Source organism: Aquarana catesbeiana, linkage group LG12, assembly GCF_042186555.1.
Source record: "Aquarana catesbeiana isolate 2022-GZ linkage group LG12, ASM4218655v1, whole genome shotgun sequence".
Taxonomy (NCBI): domain Eukaryota; kingdom Metazoa; phylum Chordata; class Amphibia; order Anura; family Ranidae; genus Aquarana; species Aquarana catesbeiana.
In genome coordinates, this window is record NC_133335.1 from 207,968,630 (window position 1) to 207,995,720 (window position 27,091).

A 27,091-nucleotide genomic window follows, 5' to 3' on the forward strand; every position below is an offset into this window, starting at 1 on the left:
GGATGGTAAACGTTGGTGGACAGCCATTTGTAGGTCTCTCCAGAGATGCTCAATTGGGTTTAAGTCAGGGCTCTGGCTGGGCCATTCAAGAACAGTCACGGAGTTGCTGTGAAGCCACTCCTTCGTTATTTTAGCTGTGTGCTTAGGGTCATTGTCTTGTTGGAAGGTAAGCCTTCAGCCCAGTCTGAGGTCCTGAGCACTCTGGAGAAGTTTTTCGTCCAGGATATCCCTGTACTTGGCCGCATTCATCTTTCCCTCCATTGCAACCAGTCATCCTGTCCCTGCAGCTGAAAAACACCCCCACAGTATGATGCTGCCACCACCATGCTTCACTGTTGGGACTGTATTGGACAGGTGATGAGCAGTGCCTGGTTTTCTCCACACATACTGCTTAGAATTAAGGCCAAAAAGTTCTATCTTGGTCTCATCAGACCAAAGAATCCTATTTCTCACCATCTTGGAGCCCTTCAGGTGTTTTTTAGCAAACTCCATGGCTTTCATGTGTCTTGCACTAAGGAGAGGCTTCCGTCGGGCCACTCTGCCATAAAGCCCCGTCTGGTGGAGGGTTGCAGTGATGGTTGACTTTCTACAACTTTCTCCCATCTCCCGACTGCATCTCTGGAGCTCAGCCATAGTGATCTTTGGGTTCTTCTTTACCTCTCTCACCAAGGCTCTTCTCCCCCGATAGCTCAGTTTGGCCAGATGGCCAGCTCTAGGAAGGGTTCTGGTCGTCCCAAACCTCTTCCATTTAAGGATTATGGAGGCCACTGGGCTCTTAGGAACCTTAAGTGAAATTTTTTTGCAACCTTGGCCAGATCTATGCCTTGCCACAATTCTGTCTCTGAGCTCTTCAGGCAGTTCCTTCGACCTCATGATTCTCATTTGCTCTGACATGCACTGTAAGCTGTAAGGTCTTATATAGACAGGTGTGTGGCTTTCCTAATCAAGTCCAATCAGTATAATCAAACACAGCTGGACTCAAATGAAGGTGTAGAACCATCTCAAGGATGATCAGAAGAAATGGACAGCACCTGAGTTAAATATATGAGTGTCACAGCAAAGGGTCCGAATACTTAGGATCATGTGATATTTCAGTTTTTCTCTTTCAATAAAACTGCAAAGATGTCAACAATTCTGTGTCTTTCTGTCAATATGGGGTGCTGTGTGTACATTAATGAGGAAAAAAATGAACTTAAATGATTTTAGCAAATAGCTGCAATATAACAAAGAGTGAAAAATTTAAGGGGGTCTGATTACTTTCCGCCCCCACTGTGTGTGTGTGTGTGTGTATGTATATATATATATATATATATATATATATATATATATATATATATATATATGCACAAACTTTATGTATCTTCAAGAAGCATGTAACTTTATCTATTTATGATGGGAGGATGGTAAGAACCCAGCTCAAGCTTAATTACTACCACATGTTCACTCTCCATAAGAATGTTTATGGAATTATAACAAAAAGTGTATATTTTCACATAAGTATAAAGTCTATATATTTCACTTTTTCCATATCTAGAAAATATAAATATATTCAAGTCAATCATTCCATCAAGACCCAATCCATTCATTCATTTGCTAATATTTGTTAATTGATAAATATTACATATTAGATTAAAGAAACTTTCTAACAGTGCTGTTATATTGTTCTTTGTTCATTGTATTTACACCGGGTTCCACTGGTTAATTATACAGCTACATTAACCCCATGTTAGCACTGATTACAGTGAGCCCAGAACTAAATTTACCTAACCTAGCACCTATCTAGGAGGGTGTTACACATATCTATGGGGACTTACCACATCCACGCATTTAACCAGTTCAGTGAAATTGGGAAATTCCTTGTAGGTTACAATGACTTCAGATTCCACCTTTTTCCCGGCACATTCAATGCGCACTTGAGGTTGTGTAACTTCAAACAAGTTGATCCTCCTAAGATCTCGCAGCCCCCAGAAAAGTACCTGTAAAGTAAATTAAATCTCAAGCTTTTTATCTTTAAGATACAGCAGCAATATATGTTCATGATGCTTTTTTTTTTTTAAGAAATTTTATTTTTACTAGACATCAGAGGTTACATACAATATCAATTCCAACACATAAATGTGTTCATAGAAGCACATATACACAAAGTAAGCAATATTCACCTGCCAAAAAAAAATTGTTACGTATTTCACATGTCATAAGTAACCATATTCAAATACTCAATGGTAAATTCTGACCAGCGATATTCCTCCAAGCCTAGTAAGTGCTCCCCCCCCCCCAAAGGGTTAAGATTAACCTCAACACAAATGAACATTTCAAACATATTTCCAAGAGAAAAAAAAAAAAAAAAAACAGCAACTACAGGTCTTTTAGAGTGTTCTCCTACTTTTTTCCACCCCTGGGTTTATAGTCCCTCCTTGTCCCTTCCCCATAGTAATTCAGATGTCCACCTCCCCCTCTAGTGTGTCAGTAGAATCAATCCAAGAAAACCACACCTTCCTAAATTTTTTGGGGGCATCCCCTTGCCTCATACGTCATTCTGTAAAGCGGACCTAACTAACCTCATCCACATCCCCAAAGTTAGAGTTTCTACATGGATCCATTGATTCCTCACTATAAGCTTGCAGAAATAAGAGAAGATGAGTCTACGGAACAGTTTCGTAGCTGCATCCATCTCCTCATCTTCAATAACTCCCAGTAGACATAATAAGGGGTTGCATATATTAGGAAGACCAAAATGGTCCACTATGAACTCTGTCACCTGAGGCCATAAGGGTCTTACTTTGGAACACTTCCACAACATGTGGAGGAAAGAATAACCTCACCCAACTGCAATTTATAACATAACGCAGAGTCCCGCTTATGTATATGAAATAGACATAAAGGGGTATAATATGCCTGTTGTAGCTATCCAAAGGGCATTAGCTCACCCAACCAATTGTGAATCCCCAGGACCCAGAGCCACATATATCTGGAGACCAGCTCTGCAGGATCCAGATGCAGCAAAACTGCCTCCAGTTTAATATTGTGAAGCTGAGCAAAACCTCCCCCAAACTGGGCTAATGCGGCGTGAGGAAGCTGTGCATAATTTTATTTTTCCTTTTTTTTAATATATATTTTTTTTTATTTCTTTAATAACAACAGACAAAACAAGACAAAACAAAATATCATACACATTGGAGCAAAATATTAAAGCAAGGTCAAGATCCAAGCACATTACATATCAGCCATCAATTCAAAGAATAGAAAACAAACAAAAAAAAAGATAATTAACGTAGGAGTATTTTTTACTGTGCTAGGATCTAAACCATCCTATTTAACAAATTAAATATCAATCCACATCTAATAATCTAATATAGCAAAAAATAAATAAATAAACTTTAGTCCATTCCAACCACATTGGCCCCCTTCCATCCTATATATGTGCACGTAGGTCTGCGAGTGCGCGTAGGTCTGCGAGTGCACGTACCGTAGTTCTGCGAGTGGTCTGCGAGTGCACGTAGGTCTGCGAGTACCTGTGTATTGTCTTGTTGAGTACCTGTGTACTTGTCTTGTGTATTAGTGTCAGGAAGCTAGTTGTTAGGTAATTTGGACAAGATATAATCATAATAATAATAGGCACGATGCCGTGGGTGTGCGGGTGTGGAGAGGCGACTCTTTGTACATCTTGCCGCATGTATGCATTCCTTGATCATCCGATCGAGGGTGAATACTGCTGTGCAAAATGTAAGCGCATTGTTTCCCTGGAAGCCCAGGTTCTGAATCTGGGGAAGCAACTGTCAGCACTGAGAAGTCCATCCATACTAAAGGAGAGCCAGGAATGTACACGGCAGGTGCCGGCAGGGGCCAGCAAAGAGGCGGGTGGAGACAAAGAGGTGCAGTCACTAGCAAAGAGCAGATGGATGACAGTCAGGAAGGGTAGAGGGGGAAGTGCCAGGGGGGCCGATCCAGGGCAGGAGCATCCCAATAAGTACGCTCCATTGAGTGACATTGGTGAAACCAGTCAGGGACCAGCACTGCGGGAGCTGAGGGACTCTCCTAGCTGCCAGGGGAAGAACTCCTCCAGTGAGAGTGGGGGGGAAGCGAAGGGAAAGAAAAGACAGATTCTGGTGGTAGGGAACTCAATTCTTTTTTTTTTTTTAAAAGAACATGTTTATTGTTGTCAAAAAACACATCATACAAATAAAAGAAACGTGTCATGTCAGCAGCATCAATGGTTATGAGCATTACATATATTCTAACTTGCATTTCCATCATTGTTTACACCGGACTAAGGAGGTACTAGTATGTGCATAGCTTGGATATTGTAACTAGGTTAGCCATATACATTGTAATGTTCATATTAAACTAGACATTTCCCCAGACTACCGTCCTAGAATAATGAAAACCGTAGCCTCCATAATCTTGCAGCTATACATTAGTGATCATGTAGTACAGGTATTATCGTTGGTTAGCCATGCGCTCCATATCTTATGGTACTTTTTAGGACAACCCCTGTGTATGTAGAGTACTTTTTTATATGGCAGGGACGCATTTACCTCTCTCAACCAGTCCTGGACAGAAGGAGAGGTGGTTCTCAACCAGTGTTTGGCAATTAGTTTCCTAGCACTAAACAGTGTTTCACTGAGGAGTGTATCCAGAGGCCTGGACAAGGTGTCTGGGAGTAGACCCAGTAAGCACGGCCTGGGGTCTAGTTGTAGTGGTGAACCCATATGGTCGTGGAGGAATTTTATAATCTGCGTCCAGTATTCAGTTATTACTGGACATGACCAGATCAAGTGGAAAAAGGAACATGGAGTGCCTAGACATCTTGGGCAATTTAGATTCTGGCTTGGAGAGAATTTGGCTATTCTGGCAGGTGTGAGATAAGACTTATGAATAATGTACAATTGAGTCAGGCGTTCGGATAATTTAGGTGAGGTTTTCCATACATTTTCCAATATATTTTCCCAATCAGTGTTGTCTATTTGGCCGAGGTCTGCCTCCCATTTGAATTTTGCTATATCTACTATTCTGGCAGTGGTTCTAGTACGTAATGCGGTGTACAGGTTGGATATAAGTTTTTCTGGAGAGGAGCCTGTGATGATGTCCACCAGAGGGAGCGTTTGTGGATTGGGAAAAACGTTTGTAAATTGCGCCTGAAGCGCGTGTTTTAGTTGCAAATAGCTAAATTGCATAGTAGAGGGAAGGTCAAACTCTTCGCAGAGTGTTTGGAAGTGTCTTACCCCAAATATAGTGATAACCTGGAAGAGGAACACTATGCCCCTTGCAGCCCACCTCTTAGCCCCCTGTAAGATCAGTAGTTCCCTCAGAAGGGGATTGTGCCATAAGGGTGTGTGTGAATGGAAATAGTCGGTACTGGACATTTTGATCACTTTTCCCCATACATAGCAGTGCTGGTGTAACAGTGGGTGCCGTACCTTATTTGTTCGTCTCCTGCTCTCATTCCTAAATAGGACTTGTAGTGGGGAGTGCATATTATCATTTGGTCTTTCACATACCAATGTTTGATATCTAAGTTCGTCAGTCTTGTGAATATGATAGAAATGTGAAAGCTGTGCAGCTATATAATAGGTGTGTAGATCTGGTATGGCCGCTCCACCTGACGAGGTTGGGTTTTTAATCGTGTTCCAAGCAAGTTTGTGCCTGTTAGACCCCCATATGAAAGAGTTGATGATTTGATCCATCTTTTTAAAGATCTCTAGTGGGATTAGCACTGGGGAGTTCCAAAATATGTACAAAAGTTTTGGCAGAAGTACCATTTTAAATAAATTAATTCTCCCCATTACTCCTAGAGGAAGCCTGGCCCAGGATTGTGTGCGAGATTTTAGAAGGGGGAAGAGTGGTTCGATGTTATTTACTATAAATTCATGGAGATCTCTTGTAATAGTTACGCCCAGATATTTAATTGAGGCCACTCTTTGTAGTGGAAGGGAGGCCGCATGATGGGAGGGAGGTGAGTGGTCAAGGGGAGAATCTGTGATTTGGACCAGTTCATATTTAGCCCTGAATGCTTTCCAAATTCCCCGATAATATCAAGAACGCTTTGAAGAGAAGGGCCAGTGTGCTCTAGATATTGAAGCATATCGTCGGCATATAAACTCAGTTTTTCTGTTAGGGGTCCCTTGGTCAGTCCTCGTACATTTGGGCTTAACCTGAGTGAAATGGCCAGGGGTTCCACAGCCAGGGCATAGAGTAGAGGGGACAACGGGCATCCCTGTCTGGTTCCGCGTCCCAGGGGGAAGGGGTCGGATGTGTGCCCATTAACTACCACTCTAGCCAAGGGGGAGTAGTATAGTAATTTTACCCATTTAATAAACTTGGGCCCGAATCCAAACCCCTTAAGGCATTCCCACAGGTACCCCCATTCCACCGAATCAAAAGCTTTTGCGGCGTCTAACGCCACCACCGCCCTGTCTCCTACGTTCTCACGATCAGCTTGAATGTTCATGTATAATCGTCGTAAGCTCATGGCTGTATTCTTGCCAGGCATGAACCCCGTTTGATCCGAATTTATTAAGGAGAGAATACTTTGGTTAAGGCGCATGGACAAAATTTTGGCTAGTATTTTAATGTCCGCTTGGAGGAGCGAGATTGGGCGGTAGGATTCTAGGTGGTGGGGGTCCTTGCCTGGTTTGGGAATCACTATGATTACTGCTTGACGAAGGGATTCAGGTAGGGTCTCGGTTTCAAATATATGGTTAAACAGCAGCAATAATTCAGGGATAAGAATTTCCAAGTAGGCTGCATAAAAGTCGAGTGGTAAACCATCGCCTCCAGGGGCTTTTGCTGGTGCCAGAGATGCTATGGCGAGTGCTATTTCATCCAAGTTAAGGGGGGCCTCTAGCTCAGTGACTTGGGATTCTGACAATTGGGGAAAGGGGATGTCTTTAAGAAAGGTCTGGGTCTCTTGTGTAGTGACTTGTACTTTCGAGGAGTATAGGTCCATAAAGTATGTTTGAAAGGCTTTTGCCACTGTTGGAGGGTCTGAGTATGTGACAGAGTTTGGCCCAAGGAGTGTAACCACCACTGGTGGACTCATATCCTGACGAGCAAGGTATGCTAATAATTTGCCCGCGCGTTAGGGAACTCAATTCTTAGAAAGATAGAGAGGCCAGTCTGTAACAAAGACCTGAAGCGCCGAACAGTATGTTGTCTACCGGTCGCTCGGGTTCGGCACATCACGGATCTGGTGGACAGATTACTGGGAGGGGCTGGGGAAGACCAAGCTGTCATGGTGCACGTTGGCACCAATGACAAAGTCAGAGGCAGATGGAGTGTCCTAAAGAACGATTTTAGGGACTTAAGAGCTAAATTGAAGAAAAGGACCTCCAAGGTAGTATTCTCAGGAATACTACTGGTACATCGAGCCACACCAGAAAGGCAGAGGGAGATTAGGGAAGTAAACAAGTGGCTGAAGAGCTGGTGTAGTAAGGAGGGGGTTGGGTTCCTGGAGGACTGGGCCGACTTCTCAGTCGATAACCGGTACTATAGAAGGGACGGACTGCACCTAAATGAGGAGGGTACAGATCAGCTGGGAATGAAGATAGCCAAAAAGTTAGAGGGGTTTTTAAACTAGGTAATGGGGGGGAGGGTCCAGAGGTAGAGATAGTCAGCGCGGAACATATTCCAGAGGGCAGTTTTGGGGGCATTAGTGGTAGGTTGACCAAAGCACAAAAACCCAAGTTAAGTACAGTAGCAAGTCCTAGTTGCAATCTCGGAACACCCAATACGAGGATAATATTCGACCAGTCTAAACTACGTGGCATGTTCACCAATGACAGGAGCCTGGCAGAAAAGATGGGTGAACTAGAGATACTGTTGTACGAGGAGGATTTGGATTTTGTGGGAATTTCAGAGACCTGGTTCAACAGCTTTCATGATTGGCTGGCAAACATTCAAGGGTATACCCTTTATCGCAAGGATAGAGAGGGTAAAAAAGGGGGAGGGGTATGCCTATATATCAAGAATAATGTACAAGTGAATGTGAAAGATGACATCACTAAGGGAGCTAGGAAGGAGGTGGAATCCTTATGGGTAGAGCTCCAAAGGGATGAAGCTAAGGGGAAAATAATACTGGGAGTATGCTATAGGCCCCCTAACCTGAGGGAGGAAGTGGAGACAGATCTCCTATCACAATTTGGATTAGCAGCAAGGACAGGAAGTGTTATCATAATGGGGGATTTTAATTTTCCAGACATAGACTGGGCGGAGGGAACCGCGCATTCATCTAAGGCTTGCCAGTTCCTTAATGCCTTGCAGGACAATTTTACAGGTCAGATGGTAGACGCACCAACTAGAAATAAAGCATTACTGGATCTACTGATTACCAACAATACAGACCTGATCACAGATGTGGAAATACGAGGAAATTTAGGTAACAGCGATCACAGGTCAATTAGTTTCAGTATAAATCACACAAATAGGAAACATAAAGGGAATACAAAGACACTGAATTTTAAAAGAGCCAACTTCCCTAAACTACGAACCTTGCTAGAAGGCATAAATTGGGACAAAATCTTAGGAACAAAGAACAAAGAGGAGAGAAGGGTTCGCTTTAAGAGCATATTAAATAAGGGCATTAGCCAATGCATCCCATTGGGTAATACATTTAAAAGAGCGAACAAAAGTCCTGGATGGCTTAACTCCAATGTAAAAATGCATATAAAAGCAAAGGAGAAGGCCTTCCAAAAATACATGGTTGGGAGATCATCATCAGCATTCAGACTTTATAAAGAATGCAACAAGAAATGTAAGGGTGCAATAAGGATGGCTAAGATAGAACATGAAAGACACATAGCGGAGGAGAGCAAACAAAAATCCCAAGAAATTCTTTAAGTATGTAAACAGTAAAAAGGGGAGGATAGACCATATTGGCCCCATAAAGAATGAGGAAGGACATCTGGTTACAAAAGGATGGGGAGATGGCGAAGGTATTGAATTTATTCTTCTCCTCAGTCTTCACGAGGGAATCGGGGGGCTTCAGTAACCAAAACTGCAGTGTTTATCCTCAGGACACATCACAGGAAGCACCTCCATGGTTAACAGAGGACAGAATTAAAATTATACTTGAGAAACTTAACATTAATAAATCACCAGGACCAGATGGCTTGCACCCGAGGGTACTTAGGGAACCCAGTCAAGTGATTGCCAGACCGTTGTTGCTAATTTTTACAGACAGTCTACTTACTGGAACGGTACCAGCTGATGGGAGAAAAGCCAATGTAGCACCAATATCTAAAAAGGGCCAAAAATACATCCCTGGGAATTACAGACCAGTTAGCCTAACATCAATTGTATGTAAACTCTTGGAGGGGATGATAAAGGACTATATACAAGATTTTAGTAATGAGAACGGTATAATTAGCAGTAATCAGCATGGATTCATGAAGAATCGTTCTTGCCAAACCAATCTACTAACCTTCTATGAGGAGGTGAGTTGCCAGCTAGATAAAGGAAAGCCCGTAGACGTGGTGTATCTGGATTTTGCAAAAGCATTTGACACAGTTCCCCATAAACGTTTACTGTACAAAATAAGGTCCGTTGGCATGGACCATAGCGTGAGTACATAGATTGAAAACTGGCTACAAGGGCGAGTTCAGAGGGTGGTGATAAATGGGGAGTACTCAGAATGGTCAGGGGTGGGTAGTGGGGTCCCCCAGGGTTCTGTGCTGGGACCAATCCTATTTAATTTGTTCATAAACGACCTGGAGGATGGGATAAACAGTTCAATCTCTGTATTTGCAGACGATACTAAGCTAAGCAGGGCAATAACTTCTCCGCAGGATGTGGAAACCTTGCAAAAAGATCTGAACAAATTAATGGGGTGGGCAACTACATGGCAAATGAGGTTCAATGTAGAAAAATGTAAAATAATGCATTTGGGTGGCAAAAATATGAATGCAATCTATACACTGGGGGGAGAACCTCTGGGGGAATCTAGGATGGAAAAGGATCTGGGGTCCTAGTAGATGATAGGCTCAGCAATGGCATGCAAGCTGCTGCTAACAAAGCAAACAGAACATTGGCATGCATTAAAAAGGGGATCAACTCCAGAAATAAAACGATAATTCTCCCGCTCTACAAGTCTCTGGTCCGCACCTAGAGTATGCTGTCCAGTTCTGGGCACCAGTCCTCAGGAAGGATGTACTGGAAATGGAGCGAGTACAAAGAGGGCAACAAAGCTAATAAAGGGTCTGGAGGATATTAGTTATGAGGAAAAGTTGCGAGCACTGAACTTATTCTCTCTGGAGAAAAGAAGCTTGAGAGGGGATATGATTTGAATATACAAATACCATTCTGGTGACCCCACAAGAGGAATAAAACTTTTTTGCAGAAGAGAGTTTAACAAGACTCGTGGTCACTCATTAAGGTTAGAAGAAAAGAGGTTTAACCTTAAACTACGTAGAGGGTTCTTTACTGTAAGAGCGGCAAGGATGTGGAACTCCCTTCCACAGGCTGTGGTCTCAGCGGGGGGGCATCGATAGTTTCAAGAAACTATTAGATAAGCACCTGAATGAATACAACATACAGGGATATACAATGTAATACTGACATATAATCACACACATAGGTTGGACTTGATGGACTTGTGTCTTTTTTCAACCTCACCTACTATGTAACTATATATAAATGTCTATATTAAATCCATTGGTCAGTAACCCTCGTGGGCATAAGATGCCATATATGGCTTATCCAGCCACTTTGCCCAGACTTTGTCAAACTTACTAGGGCAGCCCCTATTCGTGTAAGTGTCTCTATACAGTGGAAAATTATTTACCAATTGTTTCCAATATACAAGCGTAGGAGCAAAGGGTTTTTTCCAATGTAAGGCAATAGCTTTTCTTGCATAAAATAATGTAATATTAGCAAACGCTCCCTCTGACACTGTAGGGAAAGTGGCCTCCACCAGACCCAACAAGCATACAGACATTGAAAGCTGTAAAGGAGCGGAAGTGATAGAATTCAACAAATCCACCACTTCCACCCAAAAAATTAAGTATATATGGGCAAGTCCAGAAGATGTGTGTGAAATCCCCCTGAATGGCTCCACACCGCCAACACTCGAGTAAGCACATAGGATTTATCTTTTGAAGTCTGTGTGGTGTAATATATGCTCTATGTGCCAATTTAAATTGAATCATAAGGTCTCACACGGATACCAAGGATCGCAGAGGGAAATCCCACACACTTCGTCTTCTAAGTCCAAATCCGCTATGTCTTGCATCCACCTAGCTCTAAGACCCTCCAATGGCAGGAGGGAAATTAAGGTTAAAGCGGAGCTCCGCCAAAATGTTTTTTTTTAAAAGTCAGCAGCTACAAATACTGCAGCTGCTGACTTTTAAAACATGGACACTTACCTGTCCAGGGCGCCCGCGATGTCGGCACCTGAGGCCGAACCGTCTCTCGGTCCTCGGGTGCTGCCGCCTCCATCTTCGGGAAGGGAATCAGGAAGTGAAGCCGTGCGGCTTCACTTCCCGGTTCCCTACTGCGCATGCGCAAGTCGTGCAGCGCAATACGGCTGGTCCCTGCTGTCTCTGTGACCCGTGTGTTTCCCAGCAGACAGCGGGGGTGAACAGGATGTGGCGTAAATAACCGCAGATTCTGCGGCTATCTACGCCGGAAGTGGGTACAGATACCTGTAATATACAGGTATCTGCACCCCCCTCCCCCCCTGAAAGGTGCCAACTGTGACACCGGAGGGGGGGGAGGAATCCGATGAGTGGAAGTTCCACTTTTGGGTGGAACTCCACTTTAAATGAGAATATAATATAGAGGTGGACCTCTCCAAACATTCAGACCTAAGTACTGATTCTAGAGTGGGTTGTATAATTATTAAGCTATCTTGTAGAAACTGGGCATGAAAGGTATGAGAAAAAGCTGAAAATATCTAAATAAATGAGAACTAGGCAAGTTTAAAGTTGAAGCAAGTGTAGAAAAGTTAGACAATTTCTGATCAGTGACCACCTGAAAAAGTAATTTGATATTATACTTAGTCCATGCAATGGGCTCAGATAATTTATAAAATTGAGAAAGGGTAGGGTTAAACCATAACAGAGCATTTGCTGAGATCGCATCCTTAAGATAATGCTCATATCTAAGGCCAGCCTCCCGAGCTCGAATAGTATTGAGCATTGAAGCAGTCAACTGGTAGGGTGCCCTCCGGGCCCCTGAATACAAGTGCCCTTAAGAGCTTCTATAGAACCCACCACTGCTGCTTCCAACCGGGTAGAGGAGTTAGATAAATCTGGATTTAGCCACCATGCGGCCGTAACCAGCTGAGTCGCTAAAAAATATTTATATAAATCTGGAAAAGCTAGGCCACCTTGGTCACAAGGGCACATCAGGGTGGTCAATTTATACCTGGGGTTTTTTGATCCCCATAAAAAGGATGAGAAAAATTTGATTTAATTTTGTAAAAAAGGAGACAGGGAGCCACTGAGGAGAGTGTCTAAAAAGGTACATAAATTTTGGCATAATTTTCATTTTTAGGAGATTAATGCGTCCCAATAAGGATAATGGTAGAGACTTCCACATTTTCAACTTTAACCCAATATCTCCTAGGATCAGAGTCAAATTCAAGGAGATAAACTCAGAAGCTTGACGAGAAATTACAACTCCTAAGTACTTGAAATCCTCTACCCACTTAAATGGAATATCACTCGAAGCCGTACTACGAGCCTCAATATCTATTGGGAACAACAAGGACTTTGTCCAATTCACCTTCAGCCCAGTATTCATTGAAAAAGAGTCCAAAATCTGTAAAGCCCCTTGCAGAGAAGGTCCAGCATCATTCAAAAATAATAAAAGATCATCTGCATACAAGGCTACCCTCTCCTCCAACCAACCAATCTGCAGCCCCTTAATATTGGGGGAAGTGCAGAGGCCCTCCCCCACAGACCCCATTGCAATAGCGAAGAGGGTCAGAGACAAAGGGCAGCCCTGTCGAGTTCCTCTAAATAACGAAAAGGAAGTTGACATCCCTCCCCCCATTTTCGCTGCAGCTGTGGGATGTCTATATAGAACCTGCAACCATTTTATAAATACCATTGGAAAGCCTATTCTACAGACTACCTCCCATAAAAATGGCCATTCAAGAGTATCAAAATTCTTCTCTATATCTAAAGAGGCAACAACCCTAGATCCTACATTAAGATGTGAAGCATGAATATTAGTAAACAATCTCCACAAATTCACATCAGTGGCCCAACCGGCCATAAACCACGTCTGGTCTGGATCAATAATGTTGGGCATCATCGGTTGTAGTCGTTGGGAGATAAGTTTTGTTAAAATCTTAAAGTCCACACTCAAAAGAGCAATAGGCCTATATGAGGCACAGGATGACGGGTCTTTTGGGGGCTTATAAATTAAGACTATATGGGCATGACTCATTGAATCCAGCAAAGATCCCTCTTTTAAACAATTAGAATAAAGGGAAGCCAGTATGGGAGCAAGGAGATCTCCATGGGCCCTATAGAATTTAATGGGAAGGCCATCAGGTCCGGTCCCCAAGGGTAATGAACCAAATTACTGAAAGGACCTCCTCCGATGTTATAGGGCATACTAACTAACTCTCATTATCTGTTAACCAAGCCAGTGCAACTGAATCCAGCCAACCCGCCAATTCCGTTGGCTGGAAATCGGGTGACAACTGGGATGTATATAATGTCTGATAAAAGTGCCGAAAGGTCTCCAAGATTTTAGACTGTGTAGAAGCCATATCTCCTGAGGGAGTACGTATTTCCGAAATCGGAATACTAGGTTGTTAATTTTTAGCCATCATGGCCAAAAACCGACCGTTATGATCCCCCTGCTCGAAGGATTTCATTTTTTTTTTTATACAGATCCATCCTCGTAGCCTCAGCCATATGTAAATGCAAGGCCCGTTTATGTGGCCTGCAGAGTATCACTATTTACTCGTTTTGCCCTACTAACCGCCTTAATGGCAGATATATACTGTCCTCTGGTATAGGCCTTAAAGGAATCCCATGTTATTACTGAAGTGAAAGACCCCGCGTTAAATTCCCAGTACTTTGCTAAGAGGGGCGGAATTGTATTAACCACATCTGGATGTGATATCCAGTGTGTTCCTAATCTCCACTAAGCTGCATCCCGAAAGTGATGAAGACGAAATGTAAGCATTAGCGGGGCGTGTCAGCCCACTAGGCAAATATTTAACATTTACCATGTCCGCTAATATATCCGAATTGACAAAGGCTAGATCTATATGGGAAGCAGTCTTATAAGAAAATGAAAAACAGGAATATAATCTAGTTAATGGGTTTTTCCATCGCCAAGCTTCTACCAATCCTACCTTCTGAGCCCCAGTACAGAGCTCTCCGGAGAAATATTTAGGAGGCATTAGTCTGTGCATATTTAAAATGGCAAGACCTAGGGACCCTTTTGGTCCTACATAACTGCTCAAAAAAACAAAAACATCCCTCTCACATACTTAATCCCATACCATCTTCCATCTTAGAAAATCCCCCCAAAGACGGGTTACAACAGGGGTCCGCAACCTGCGGCCCGTTGGCCACACCTGGCCTGCCCCTGCTAAATATCCAGCCCGTCAGTGCCCGTGATGAATTTGTGTGCACCCGTCCAGCGGACATTTTCACCGTTCTCCTCTTCATTGGACAGCGGCCGGTATCACAGGGCTGGATGGAAGTGGGAACTGCGGGAGTTAACTTCTCACATTAAACATTGCCAGGAGATCCTAGCAACCAATCACTAGCCTGTTAATGTGAAAAGTTAACTTCAGCAGTTCCTGCCCCCATCCAGCCCTGTGATACCGGCCCATCTCTGCTCTGCTCTACACCTGTGTAAGGTAGGAGAGTTCTACCTACACAGTGTGTGTTTGGGTGAGGGGTGGGGTGCAGGGGGGCAGAGGACACTATGGGGGTACAGAGGACACTGCAGTGGGGGTGGGGGGTGCAGGGGACGGAGGACACTGCTTTGAGGGGCACAGGAAACAACTATGGGGGAGGGGAGCAGAGGACACTATGGGAGTGATGTGAAGGGGGACAGAGGACACTGATATGAGGGTACAGAGGGCACTGCAATAGGGGGGGACCCTATTAGTGACCCCATCACCCCTGGAGACAGGGTCCCCATCTCCCCTCGGAATGGAGACCCCATATCCCCTAAGGGCAGGAACCCCATTTTTCCTAGGGACAGGAACCCCATCTCCAGACCATGCTGACTGGCAGGGCTGGCGTCAGCCACCCTTGAGTGCTAGGATGGGGGAGGGGGTAGTAAAAATCTGAATCCCCAGCCACATGCTCCCTCAGGGTGAACTGGCTTTGTATTAGTGAAGCACCCTAAAGTGAGGTAAACCTGTACTGTTATTATTACTATGTTAGGATTATTATTATCTTCATTTATTGGCAGGTGAATGCGGCCCTCCATGCATTTACATACATTAAATATGGCCCTAAGTGGAAAAAGGTTGCTGACCCCTGCTATAGAGGGTTATTAGGGGGTCTAGACAGAGGCATATCGCCTAGGTTGTGGGAGCATATACAAAAAATCTTCAAAAGACAAAACCTCCCCCACCTCTCCCCCCCCCCCATAAATCAAGTAAGGCTTCATACGACGCCACCTCTGCCATAGTTGTCGCATTCAGAGTTTTGGGAAAAAATGGTAATAGAGATAGATCAGTTGAGAGGCAAAGTAGTAAGCCCTCAAATGCGGCATCGCCAACCCTCCCCAAAACCAAGTGTAGCGCTGGTAGATTTACAATCTACCGCAGTTAGGTAAATTTAGTAAATTGTGTGTTAGGAAGGTTAAAAGTTCGCCTCTGTTCCAGCTTGGCTGATGTTGTGTGTGCTTCCTTGCTGACCGGTGGGTGTCGCTGTTACCATTAGTCAGTGTTGGAAGGGCAATGGGTCGAAGTGTATAGATGCTCCTCTGTCTCGGAGACAAGCTCGGTGGAGGTGGTCCTCCGAGTTGCATTCTGGGAAGGGGGTATTTATGGGACAGACGCCATGTTCTAAGGTCGGTTTTGCAGCCACCTGCTGGCCCTCCTGGCCGACAGGTATGAGTTAAGGAGCTACCTTGTGGTCCTCCGATCGGGAGGCCCACGATGCTACGGCGCAAGGGTGGGTCCAGAGGCTTGTCTGGGGCCTACCACCGCGGCCGAGGAATGGTCCTGAGCTAAAAGAAGTAATTATACAGCATAGTGTTGCCGGTTCAGCTTAAAGGTTCAGGCACTGTGACTGACTGTTCACTGCAGAAGATCTCATACATCCTGTGGCAGAGGATCGTGCAGATTTACCCCCCCCAAGTGAGTCTGTGGCAGAGACTTTAGATTCATGCTGCATACTGGCTGCTAGACCGGTGAGAGAGGCCTATCCAGACGAGCAAAGAGTGCATCCCATGAGGGGAATGCATTCCACATAATTATCTGAATTCTACCGGGACATTTGTCGCTAAGATCTTGTAAGAAGATATTTGAGTTTCTCCTGAAAGTTTCCTTTTCCGTCTCTTTCCTGCTACTTCCTAAAGTTTGACTGTTCAATAAAGCATTGAAAACGTACTCCAGTGTTGGTGCGTGTGTCGTCCAGCAGTAAACTCAACGGAACCCCTAGACCCGGTGTCGGTGAAACAGAGGGAAGTAAAGTGAAGGTAACAGACCCGCTTAAACCAGCAGCTCCACTGAGAGTTAGTGCTACACAAGGATAACTTCAGGGTAGCTAAAGATATTCTGGGAGTATGGGAGCCCCATAAAAAGGTCAGCACTATCGAGTCTATAGCCTGGAAAACCTTTTTTGGCACATACAGTGGGGAAGGAAAGTATTCAGATCCCCTTAAATTTTTCACTCTTTGTTATATTGCAGCCATTTGCTAAAATCATTTAAGTTCATTTTTTTCCTCATTAATGTACACACAGCACCCCATATTGACAGAAAAACACAGAATTGTTGACATTTTTGCAGATTTATTAAAAAAGAAAAACTGAAATATCACATGGTCCTAAGTATTCAGACCCTTTGCTGTGACACTCATATATTTAACTCAGGTGCTGTCCATTTCTTCTGATCATCCTTGAGATGGTTCTACCTTCATTTGAGTCCAGCTGTGTTTGATTATACTGATTGGACTTGATTAGGAAAGCCACAAACCTGTCTATATAAGACCTTACAGCTCACAGTGCATGTCAGAGCAAATGAGAATCATGAGGTCAAAGGAACTGCCTGAAGAGCTCAGAGACAGAATTGTGGCAAGGCACAGATCTGGCCAAGGTTACAAAAACATTTCTGCTGCACTTAACGTTCCTAAGAGCACAGTGGCCTCCATAATCCTTAAATGGAAGATGTTTGGGAGGACCAGAACCCTTCCTAGAGCTGGCCGTCCGGCCAAACTGAGCTATCGGGGGAGAAGAGCCTTGGTGAGAGAGGTAAAGAAGAACCCAAAGATCACTGTGGCTGAGCTCCAGAGATGCAGTCGGGAGATGAGAGAAAGTTGTAGAAAGTCAACCATCACTGCAGCCCTCCACCAGTCGGGGCTTTATGGCAGAGTGGCCCGACGGAAGCCTCTCCTCAGTGCAAGACACATGAAAGCCCGTATGGAGTTTGCTAAAAAAACACCTGAAGGACTCCAAGATGGTTGAGAAATAAGATTTGATTCTCTGGTCTGATGAGACCAAGATAGAAATTTTTGGCCTTAATTCTAAGCGGTATGTGTGGAGAAAACCAGGCACTGCTCATCATCTGTCCAAAACAGTCCCAACAGTGAAGCATGGTGGTGGCAACATCATGCTGTGGGGGTGTTTTTCAGCTGCAGGGACAGGACGACTGGTTGCAATCGAGGGAAAGATGAATGCGGCCAAGTACAGGGATATTCTGGACGAAAACCTTCTCCAGAGTGCTCAGGACCTCAGACTGGGCCGAAGGTTTACCTTCCAACAAGACAACCCTAAGCACACAGTTAAAATAATGAAGAAGTGGCTTCACAACAACTCCGTGACTGTTCTTGAATGGCCCAGCCAGAGCCCTGACTTAAACCCAATTGAGCATCTCTGGAGAGACCTAAAAATGGCTGTCCACCAACGTTTACCATCCAACCTGACAGAACTGGAGAAGATCTGCAAGGAGGAATGGCAGAGGATCCCCAAATCTAGGTGTGAAAAACTTGTTGCATCTTTCCCAAAAAGACTCATGGCTGTATTAGATCAAAAGGGTGCTTCTACTAAATACTGAGCAAAGGGTCTGAATACTTAGGACCATGTGATATTTCAGTTTTTCTTTTTTAATAAATCTGCAAAAATGTCAACAATTCTGTGTTTTTCTGTCAATATGGGGTGCTGTGTGTACATTAATGAGGAAAAAAATGAACTTAAATGATTTTAGCAAATGGCTGCAATATAACAAAGGGTGAAAAATTTAACGGGGTCGGAATACTTTCCGTTCCCACTGTACATGGGGGAATTAGACAATATATATAAGAATTTGGGGAGCAATACAGGATCCTTATTTTTAAAGTCTAACTCCAACCAAAAAGTTTTGGATAAAGTAGGGAGAGTTTAAGGGTTAGACTTTTTCTCTGTTTTTTTTTTTTGTTGTCTGTGTTGCACCATTTCCAACATGATAGAAAGTGAAGGAAAATCCAACATTTTAGACATTTTACCAGAGCAAAAGATGAGTGTAAATTATCCAATGGAGACAATGGTTTTAGTGGCAACTGTGTAAGACAAAAATTCCCTTTACTATGATGTGATTTAATCTTATTTTCTGTTGAGTCTCCTCGTTCCGTGGGATACTGATAGCAAAAAATAAACTGATATGGGTTTTAATCTTTCCCCACTCTATTCATTAGCTATACAATATATACTGTACATTTTAAATATATTACTAAATGAAAACTTGAATAGAGTAGAGAGGGATAACACCACCTGTCAGGTTTTTATCGCTACCTGTGTCCAGTACTGTAGATTCACCCTCTCTATTTGTCCTGAGAAAATCCCAAATTTTAGGTTGTCACCAGAACAGGGATAAAGGGTAAATCTTCCGGTAAGGACACCCATCCTGGCGACCCTGATAGGATTTCCTCTCACTTCCTGTTTTGGCTATGGGACAGCAGGTGAAGAGAAATCTCCCCAATGGGACACAGATGCAAAAAAACTGACAAAGATAATAACGCTTCCTTACTCTATCCAAAATAAAAAATTAAAAAGGTTTTGCCTTTAGTTCTACTTTAAACCAGACCTAACTCAAAACTTTGGTTCTGGTGCTTCCACGTGCTGTTGCAAATAAGTAAAAAAAAAAATAATACTATGGTTTAAAAATTTTTGAGGTTAAAATAGATTTCCAGTGCACCGTCCTCTAGTTCTCCTGCCCCCTCTGTGAATCTCCCTCTCACCTATTTTTTTCTTTTAATTTCCTTACATAATTTCCTTACATTCTAGCTGTCTTCTTGTTGGTCTGATGACGTCACCTGTTCTTTCTTTCCTTGTCCATTGGCATTAGTGGTTGCACACTGCAGAACTCACTGTAGAACTGAAGCACCCTCATGTAATGACCTGTGAGCACTGTTCAGTGATACAGTACTGTGAAGCAAAGCTGGGGTGATGAAACACCCCCAGGGAATGAAAGGTGATCATGACAGAATGGGTTGAATGACACCGGCCTGCCCCCACTGACCCTGAAGGTGGGCAGCAATGGAGGGCTGAGTAGGGTGCTGTAGTGTGGAGAAAGTACTAGAGGGTATTGGATTTTTTGGAACATGGAGGATTTGTTTTTTAAATGTCAGAGTTCTGCTTTAGATTTCTTTTATGTAAATCTATGAAATTTTTGTTTACTGATATATTTACCTCTATTCTGAATTCCTTTAGGATAGGCCGGATGCCTTTTGGAATAATATAACGGTCAGAATTTTCATCCAAATATTCTGGTTCCTGATTTGTTATGTATTCCGGTAAGGCTGGCTAAGGTAAAGAATGTAACAATTTAGAAAAATAACTTGGTAGAAAGAAATAAACAAAAAAATTACAAATAAAGGACAATCATTGTAAATTTCTGATGGGAATTGCAAACCTTTATCGCATAGTTTCCATAAAAGGTATTAGTCAGTTGCTTAAAGCAGACCTTACTGGATGATTAATCAAATCATTGTGTATCGTTAAACAGGTTTTTTCTTCAACTATTGTAGTAACCTTTTTTTCTATCCTTGTATCTCAGAGCTGCTTTCTAACATATATCTGTGGAACTACCTGTATGTGCGCTTTCAGTCTAAAGAGCATTTGTGAGGTCCAGGGCTGTCTTTAACACGGGGGGGGGGGGCAAAAGGGACAGTTGCCCTGGGCCCAATCATTGTTGTAGGGCCCAAGGTAGCTGCCCACGCTGCCCGCAAATCACAGGCCCCATGAGGTCACATACTGATGTTGTATGAGAAGACCTGGATTAAGGTTGGGCTTCTGTGAAGGCCATTTGAAAAAAGAGATTGTGGGCCGAAGGTATTCAAGCACCGCTTATATACAGTACATTGGACTTTAAAGGCTCAATATGGGAGACCACACAAATTGATTACCGTATATAAAATATATGTTTATTCAAAAAAATATTAAAATACATTGACTAAAATATAGGCATGAACTGCCTCCACAAAATCAAGATCCAGATGTTAACAAAAACCGAAATGCAATGCCCCACTATAGCTACCAGAAATGATATATACAGTGAGATACGGGTGTACATACAGGAGTCTGTATATGTCCGGTAGTCAGGTCAACATCTTCACCGGTTCAAGGCTTCCTCGGGACCCAAAATGCTCAGCATCATCATCACAGTGCCCCTGTGCTCACCCCAAGGCTTTGCTGATAAGCACCCCCTGATCTACCACAGTGATGTGAGCAATGTACACATTGAGTAACATTATTGTTTCATATATATTATGTTGTGTTGTTGCTTTTTGTAATTTTTTTGTATATAGTGCTGCCCTACTACTAGCATTTTGGGTCCTGTGGAAGCCTTAAACCAGTGAAACGTTGACCTGACTACCGGAAATATACAGACTCCTATATATACACAACCATATCTTACTGTATAACAATATCAGATAATAATACCAGTAAAATAAACCTATGGGTCCAGCGCTATCTTAACACTTTGCTCAACATTTTCATTAGTAGACACTTTCCTGTATTCCAAGACTCATGGCAGATCACCAAACTCACCTCTTTCATGTAGGTTCTGTTCTCAAGTTCAATGAGCTCAAATGTAGCTATAAGCTCCCCAGCAGGAATATTGCCCTTGAAGATGTCAAAGAACTGAAGGGCAGGTTGGACATATTTAGGTCCTGTGTCTTCTGTCTCTTCTTCATCCAGTAATGTCACAATAGGGGTTGCAAACGCACGACCAAGAAAATCAGGGGCTCCCTACAAGTTATCACAAAGCAAGAAACGGCCTTAAAATTAAACTTGAGATCTGCAGGCATAAAGGGTATATTTTATTCATCTTAAAGATAAACCCTCATACAACAAAATCTAGTCCCTTTTTTTAATTGCAGTGCCTTTAGTGGTTGCTGAAATGGGAGTGAGGTCCAAAAGCTCAAGTGATTGACTCCTTCAGTCTCTGTCCACCCGCTTTGGCCATGTTTTAGGCAGACATAAAAGGTGGGGAGATATTTAGGCATTATACAGGATTCAGGAAAGAATGAGCGAGGCCACAACAAGAAATGAATGTAGCCTTTCAAAATTTTGTCTCACTCCTCATATTAAATGCATACATAAGTAAAAGGGGTTGATGACAGAACCAACTATTGTCTGCATAAAAGAAGAATGGTAGCATCCATTAAATAAGCACAAAATTGTTTTCTGCCTAAACAGGAGTACCTCTTAAATAAGACACATGTTGTGTCAGGCAGGACCAAAACATGGAAGTCAGAGCTAATAGAGGGTATGAAAGCATTATCAAAGCAAATGAGAGAGACCAGCAGGGTGTACTTACAAACTTGTCTTGATCATAAACATTAATAACAATAAGCGGTGGATCATTCCTTAGGTTTTCCTTATTCCCATCCATCAGGAGATTGTCATAGATGAGCATTTCATTCCACATAGGTGCCAGAGTCTCATTAATAACCTGCAGAAACCACAAGCCAGAACCATGATGATGTGGACAGAAAGAACTCTGTTGCCCCCACAATTAGAGCAAGCATTCCTTATAGAAGGGGGGTACATGTTAAAGAGTTTTTTTTTTTTTATTATTACTTGTCATTTTGCCTAACCTGCAAGCACCAAAATATACAGATCAGGGTGGTGGGCCTAGGACAAAATCCTCTTAGGAAAGAAAGGTTTAATATTGAAATGTCAAACAAACTGAAATGAGTGAGGGTATCTAATGTTATATTTAAAAAACAGTATCACGGCTTTGAGTTGGTTCATACATAGGCCTAACGGTAGAATAAAGTTCCCTTTTTTCATTTATTCTTCTCTTCCTCCCTTCCCTTTTCTTCTTTTCTGTCTTTCCTTCCTTCCCTCCTTTCTCTTTCTTCTATTTTCTCCTTCCTTCATTTCTTCCCTATCTTCCCAGCATTTCTTCCCTTCAAAATTTCTTTCTATCTCTATCATTCTCTTTTTCAGTATTTTCAATATTTTTCAATTTTAATGTTTACTACTTTGCTATTCATTCTACTGTAAAGTTACAAAATCACCTAACTATATTGGCCTGGCTATTTCAGATTACTGTCAAAAAATATATCAGTACATATTTCATTGTTCAAAAATGACTGACCAAACTCACAACTAATTTTGCTAAAATAGTGAGGATTTTCGGTTAATAAAAATGAGATTTTCCAGAATATTTTCATGCAGATTCAGAATTCGAAAATGAAGGCAGTTGTGATTCATGAACTGTATGATCCTGCACAGATTGGTTGAGCTTTCTTCGCATATTCTGGTGAATCAAAACGTATGTTATTCATAGATTGTTTTACTTGCAAATTGATTAAAGCAGGCCACAGACCGTGTGAATTTATTTTCTGGAACCACAGGTTGCAGGAAAGAAATTTGCATGATTCCCCCATCAACACAGACAGTGCTAACAGGGAAATCCCTGAAGACAGTGATTATTGCTACCGGATGTACCAGTGATAATCGCAAGTAAAATCCGGCAGGCTGGTTGTACCCAAGTTGATCGATTGATCAACTTGGTACATTCAGCCTGTCCATACAGTGGGGAAAATAATTGTTTGATCCCATGCTGATTTTATTAGTTTGCCCACTTACAAAGAAATAAAGGGTTTATAATTTTTATCATAGGTGTATTTTAAATAATAGAGACAGAATATCAACCAAAAATCCAGAAAAAAACACATGATACAGATGTTATAAATTGAGTTGCAGTTCAGTGAGTAAAATAAGTATTTAATAGCCAAGCAAAACATGACTTAGTACTTGGTGGAGAAACCCTTGTTGACAAGCACAGAGGTAAGACGTTTATTGTAGTTAGTGACCAGGTTTGCACACATATCAGGAGGGATTTTGGTCAACTCTTCTTTACAGATCTTCTCTAAATTCTTAAGGTTTCTTTGCTGTCGCTGGGCAACTCGAAGTTTCCGCTCCATCCATAAATTTTCTATAGGATTAAGGTCTGCAGACTGGCTAGGCCACTCCATGACCTTAATGTGCTTCTTCTTAAGCCACTCCTTTGTTGCCTTGGTGGTCTATTTTGGGTTATTGTCATGCTGAAAGACCCATCTATGACCCATCTTCAGTGTTCTGGCTGAGGGAAGAAGATTCTCATTCAAGATTTTACAATACATGGCCCCATCTATTGGCCCCTCAATGCGGCAAAGTCGGTCTGTACCTTTAGCAGAGAAACAGCCCCAATGCATAATGTTTTCACCTCCGTGCTTGACTGTAGGGATGGTGTTCTTAGGGTCATAGTCAGCATTTTTCTTCCTCCAAACACAGCGAGTCAAGAAGGCACATGTACAGTCATGCCAATGAACATCTAAATGATTCAGAGAAGAATTGGGAGAAAGTGCTGTGGTCAGATGAGACCAAAATTTGAGCCCTTTGGCATTAACTCGACTCGCCGTGTTGGGAGGAAGAAAAATGCTGACTCTAAGAACACCATCTCTACAGTCAAGCAGGTGCATAATACTTTGGGGCTGTTTCTTTGCTAAAGGTACAGGCCGACTTTACCACATTGAAGAGCCAATGGATGGGGCCATGTATAATAGAATCTTGGATGAGAACCTTCTTCCCTCAGCCAGAACACTGAAGATGGGTCATGGATGGGTCTTCCAGCATGACTATGACCCAAAACATACCGCCAAGGCAACAAAGGCGTGGATCAAGAAGAAGCACATTAGGGTCATGGAGTGGCCTAGCCAGTCTCCAGACCTTAATCCTATAGAAAATTTATGGAGGGAGCTGAAACTTCCAGTTGCCAAGAGACAGCCAAGAAACCTTAAGGATTTAAAGAAGATCTGTAAAGAAGAGTGGACCAAAATCCCTCCTGAGATGTGTGCAAGCCTATTCACTAACTACAACAAACGTCTTACCTCTATGCTTGCCAACAAGGCTTTCTCCACCAACTACTGTCATGTGTTGCTTGAGGATCAAATACTTATTTTACTCACTGAATTGCAACTTAATTTATAGCATTTATTTTATGTGTTTTGCTCTGGATTTTTGGTTGATATTTTGTCTCTATCATTAAAATACACCTACGATAAAAAAATTATAGACCCTTAATTTCTTTGTAAGTGGGCAAACTTACAAAATCTGCAGGGGATCAGATAATAATTATTTTCCCCAATCTTGGCCGGTTTAGCAGGAACTGGTCGAGATTCGAACCGTCTATGGTCGGCCTTACTCATCAATACATACAGTGCCTTGAAAAAGTATTCATACCCTTTGAAATTTTCCACATTTTGCCATGTTACAACCAAAAACGTAAATGTATTTTTGTGGGATTTTTATGTGATAGACCAACACAAAGTGGCATATGATTGTGAAGTGGAAGAAAAATGATAAATGGTTTTCAAAATTTTGTACAAATAAATATCTAAAAAGTGCGGTGTGCATTTGTATTCAGCCCCCTTTACTCTGATACCCCTAACTAAAGTCTAGTGGAGCCAATTGCCTTCAGAAGTCACCTAATCAGTAAATAGAGTCTACCTATGTGTAAGTTAATCTAAGTATAAATACAGCTGTTCTGTGAAGCCCTCAGAGCTTTGTTAGAGAACCTTAGTGAACAAACAGCATCAAACACACCAGACAGGTCAGGGATAAAGTTGTAGAGAAGTTTAAAGCAGGGTCAGGTTATAAAAAAAATATCCCAAGCTTTGAACATCTCATGGAGCACTGTTCAATCCATCATCTGAAAATGGAAAGAGTATGGCACAACTGCAAACCTACCAAGACATGGCCATCCACCCAAACTGACAGGCCAGGCAAGGAGAGCATTCATCAGAGAAGCAGCCAAGAGGCCCATGGTATCTCTGGAGGAGCTGCAGAGATCCACAGCTCAGGTGGGAGAATCTGTCCACAGGACAACTATTAGTCGTGCACTCCACAAATCTGGCCTTTATGGAACAGTGGCAAGAAGAAAACCATTGTTGAAAGAAAGCCATAGGAAGTCCTGTTTGCAGTTTACAAGAAGCCATGTGGGGGACACAGCAAACATGTGGAAAAAGGTGCTCTGGTCAGATAAGACTAACATTTATTTTTTTGGCCTAAAAGCAAAATGATATGTGTGGTGGAAGACTAACACTGCGCATCACCGTGAACACACCATCCCCACCGTGAAACATGATGGTGGCAGCATCATGTTGTGGTGGATGCTTTCTTCAGCAGGGAAATGGAAGATGGTCAGAGTTGATGGGAAGATGGATGGAGCCAAATACAGGACAATCTTAGAAGAAAACCTGTTAGAGTCTGCAAAAGACTTGAGACTGGGGCGGAGGTTCATCTTCCAGCAGGACAACAACCCTAAACATACAGCCAGAGCTACAATGGAATGGTTTAGATCAAAGCATGTTCATGTGTTAGAACAGCCCAGTCAAAGTCCAGACCTAAATCCAATTGAGAATCTGTGGCAATAAAATTTCTGTTCACAGACGCTCTCCATCCAATCTGACAGAGCTTGAGCTATTTTGCAAAGAAGAATAAGCAAAAATTTCACTCTCCATATGTGCAAAGCTGGTAGAGACATCCCTAAAAAGCTGAAGCTGTAATTGCAGTGAAAGGTGGTTCTACAAAGTATTGGCTGAATACAAATGTACCCCACACTTTTCACATATTTATCTGTAAAAAAATTGGAATACCATTTATAATTTTTCCTCCACATCACAATTATGTGCCACTTTGTGTTGGTCTATCCCATGAAATCCCAATAAAATACATTTACATTTTTGGTTGTAACATGACAAAATGTGGAAAATGTCAAGGGGTGTGAATACTTTTTCAAGGCACTGTACATTTCCTTAAATACAACAATTCCTTAAATACTGTATACGCAGATGTTTGGCTTCTTTTCCTTCTGTAAACCTCATGTTCAGGTGTTAGGCCTCTTTCACACGGACGATCCGTATGTCCGTTTTTCATCCTTCCGTTTTCGGATGAAAAACGGACATACATTCATCCCTATGGAGCGTCGGATGTCAGCGGTGACATGTCCGCTGACATCCGACCCCGCTCCGATCCGAAAAGTGTAACGGAGGAAAAACCTACTTTTCCATCCGTTTTCGGATCGGATCGGGTGACGACGGACACTACGGTCCGTCATCACCCGATCCCCCATAGGGGAGAGCGGCGCTCTGACAGGTGCATCGCTGCACAGCGTGCAGCGATGCACCTGTCATCTTCCTGCTCAGCGGGGATCGGCGGAGCGATCCCTGCTGAGCTAGCGGATGTTCACGGGGCGGATCATCACTGATCCACCCCGTGTGAAAGAGGCCTTAAAAGGTGACTTATGGTTGTTTTGCTCTTTGGCAGTAAAAACCTAATGTTTATTCTTACCAGTGTATTTTGACATAAGTTTCCAAACACAACCCTAACGAATGGATCGGACAAGCCATTGTCGTCGGCAGGTAGTATTCCCCGAGCCTGGTAAAGATGAGCCCTCAGCTGAAAATAGCGGTAATC

At 42.7% G+C, this 27,091-nt stretch overlaps 1 protein-coding gene across 1 annotated transcript in view; it reads right to left on the bottom strand.

Moving 5' to 3' along the window:
* Positions 1-27,091, bottom strand: part of LOC141113463 (fer-1-like protein 4) — a 218,988-nt gene that overhangs the window by 63,405 nt on the left and 128,492 nt on the right. The window contains exons 24-28 of the mRNA XM_073606565.1: positions 26,966-27,090; positions 21,942-22,076; positions 21,170-21,370; positions 19,808-19,921; positions 1,815-1,976 (exon numbers count right to left, since the gene is read on the bottom strand). Of these exons, the coding sequence (XP_073462666.1) occupies positions 1,815-1,976; positions 19,808-19,921; positions 21,170-21,370; positions 21,942-22,076; positions 26,966-27,090 (737 nt within the window). The remainder of the gene's footprint in view (positions 1-1,814; positions 1,977-19,807; positions 19,922-21,169; positions 21,371-21,941; positions 22,077-26,965; position 27,091) is intronic.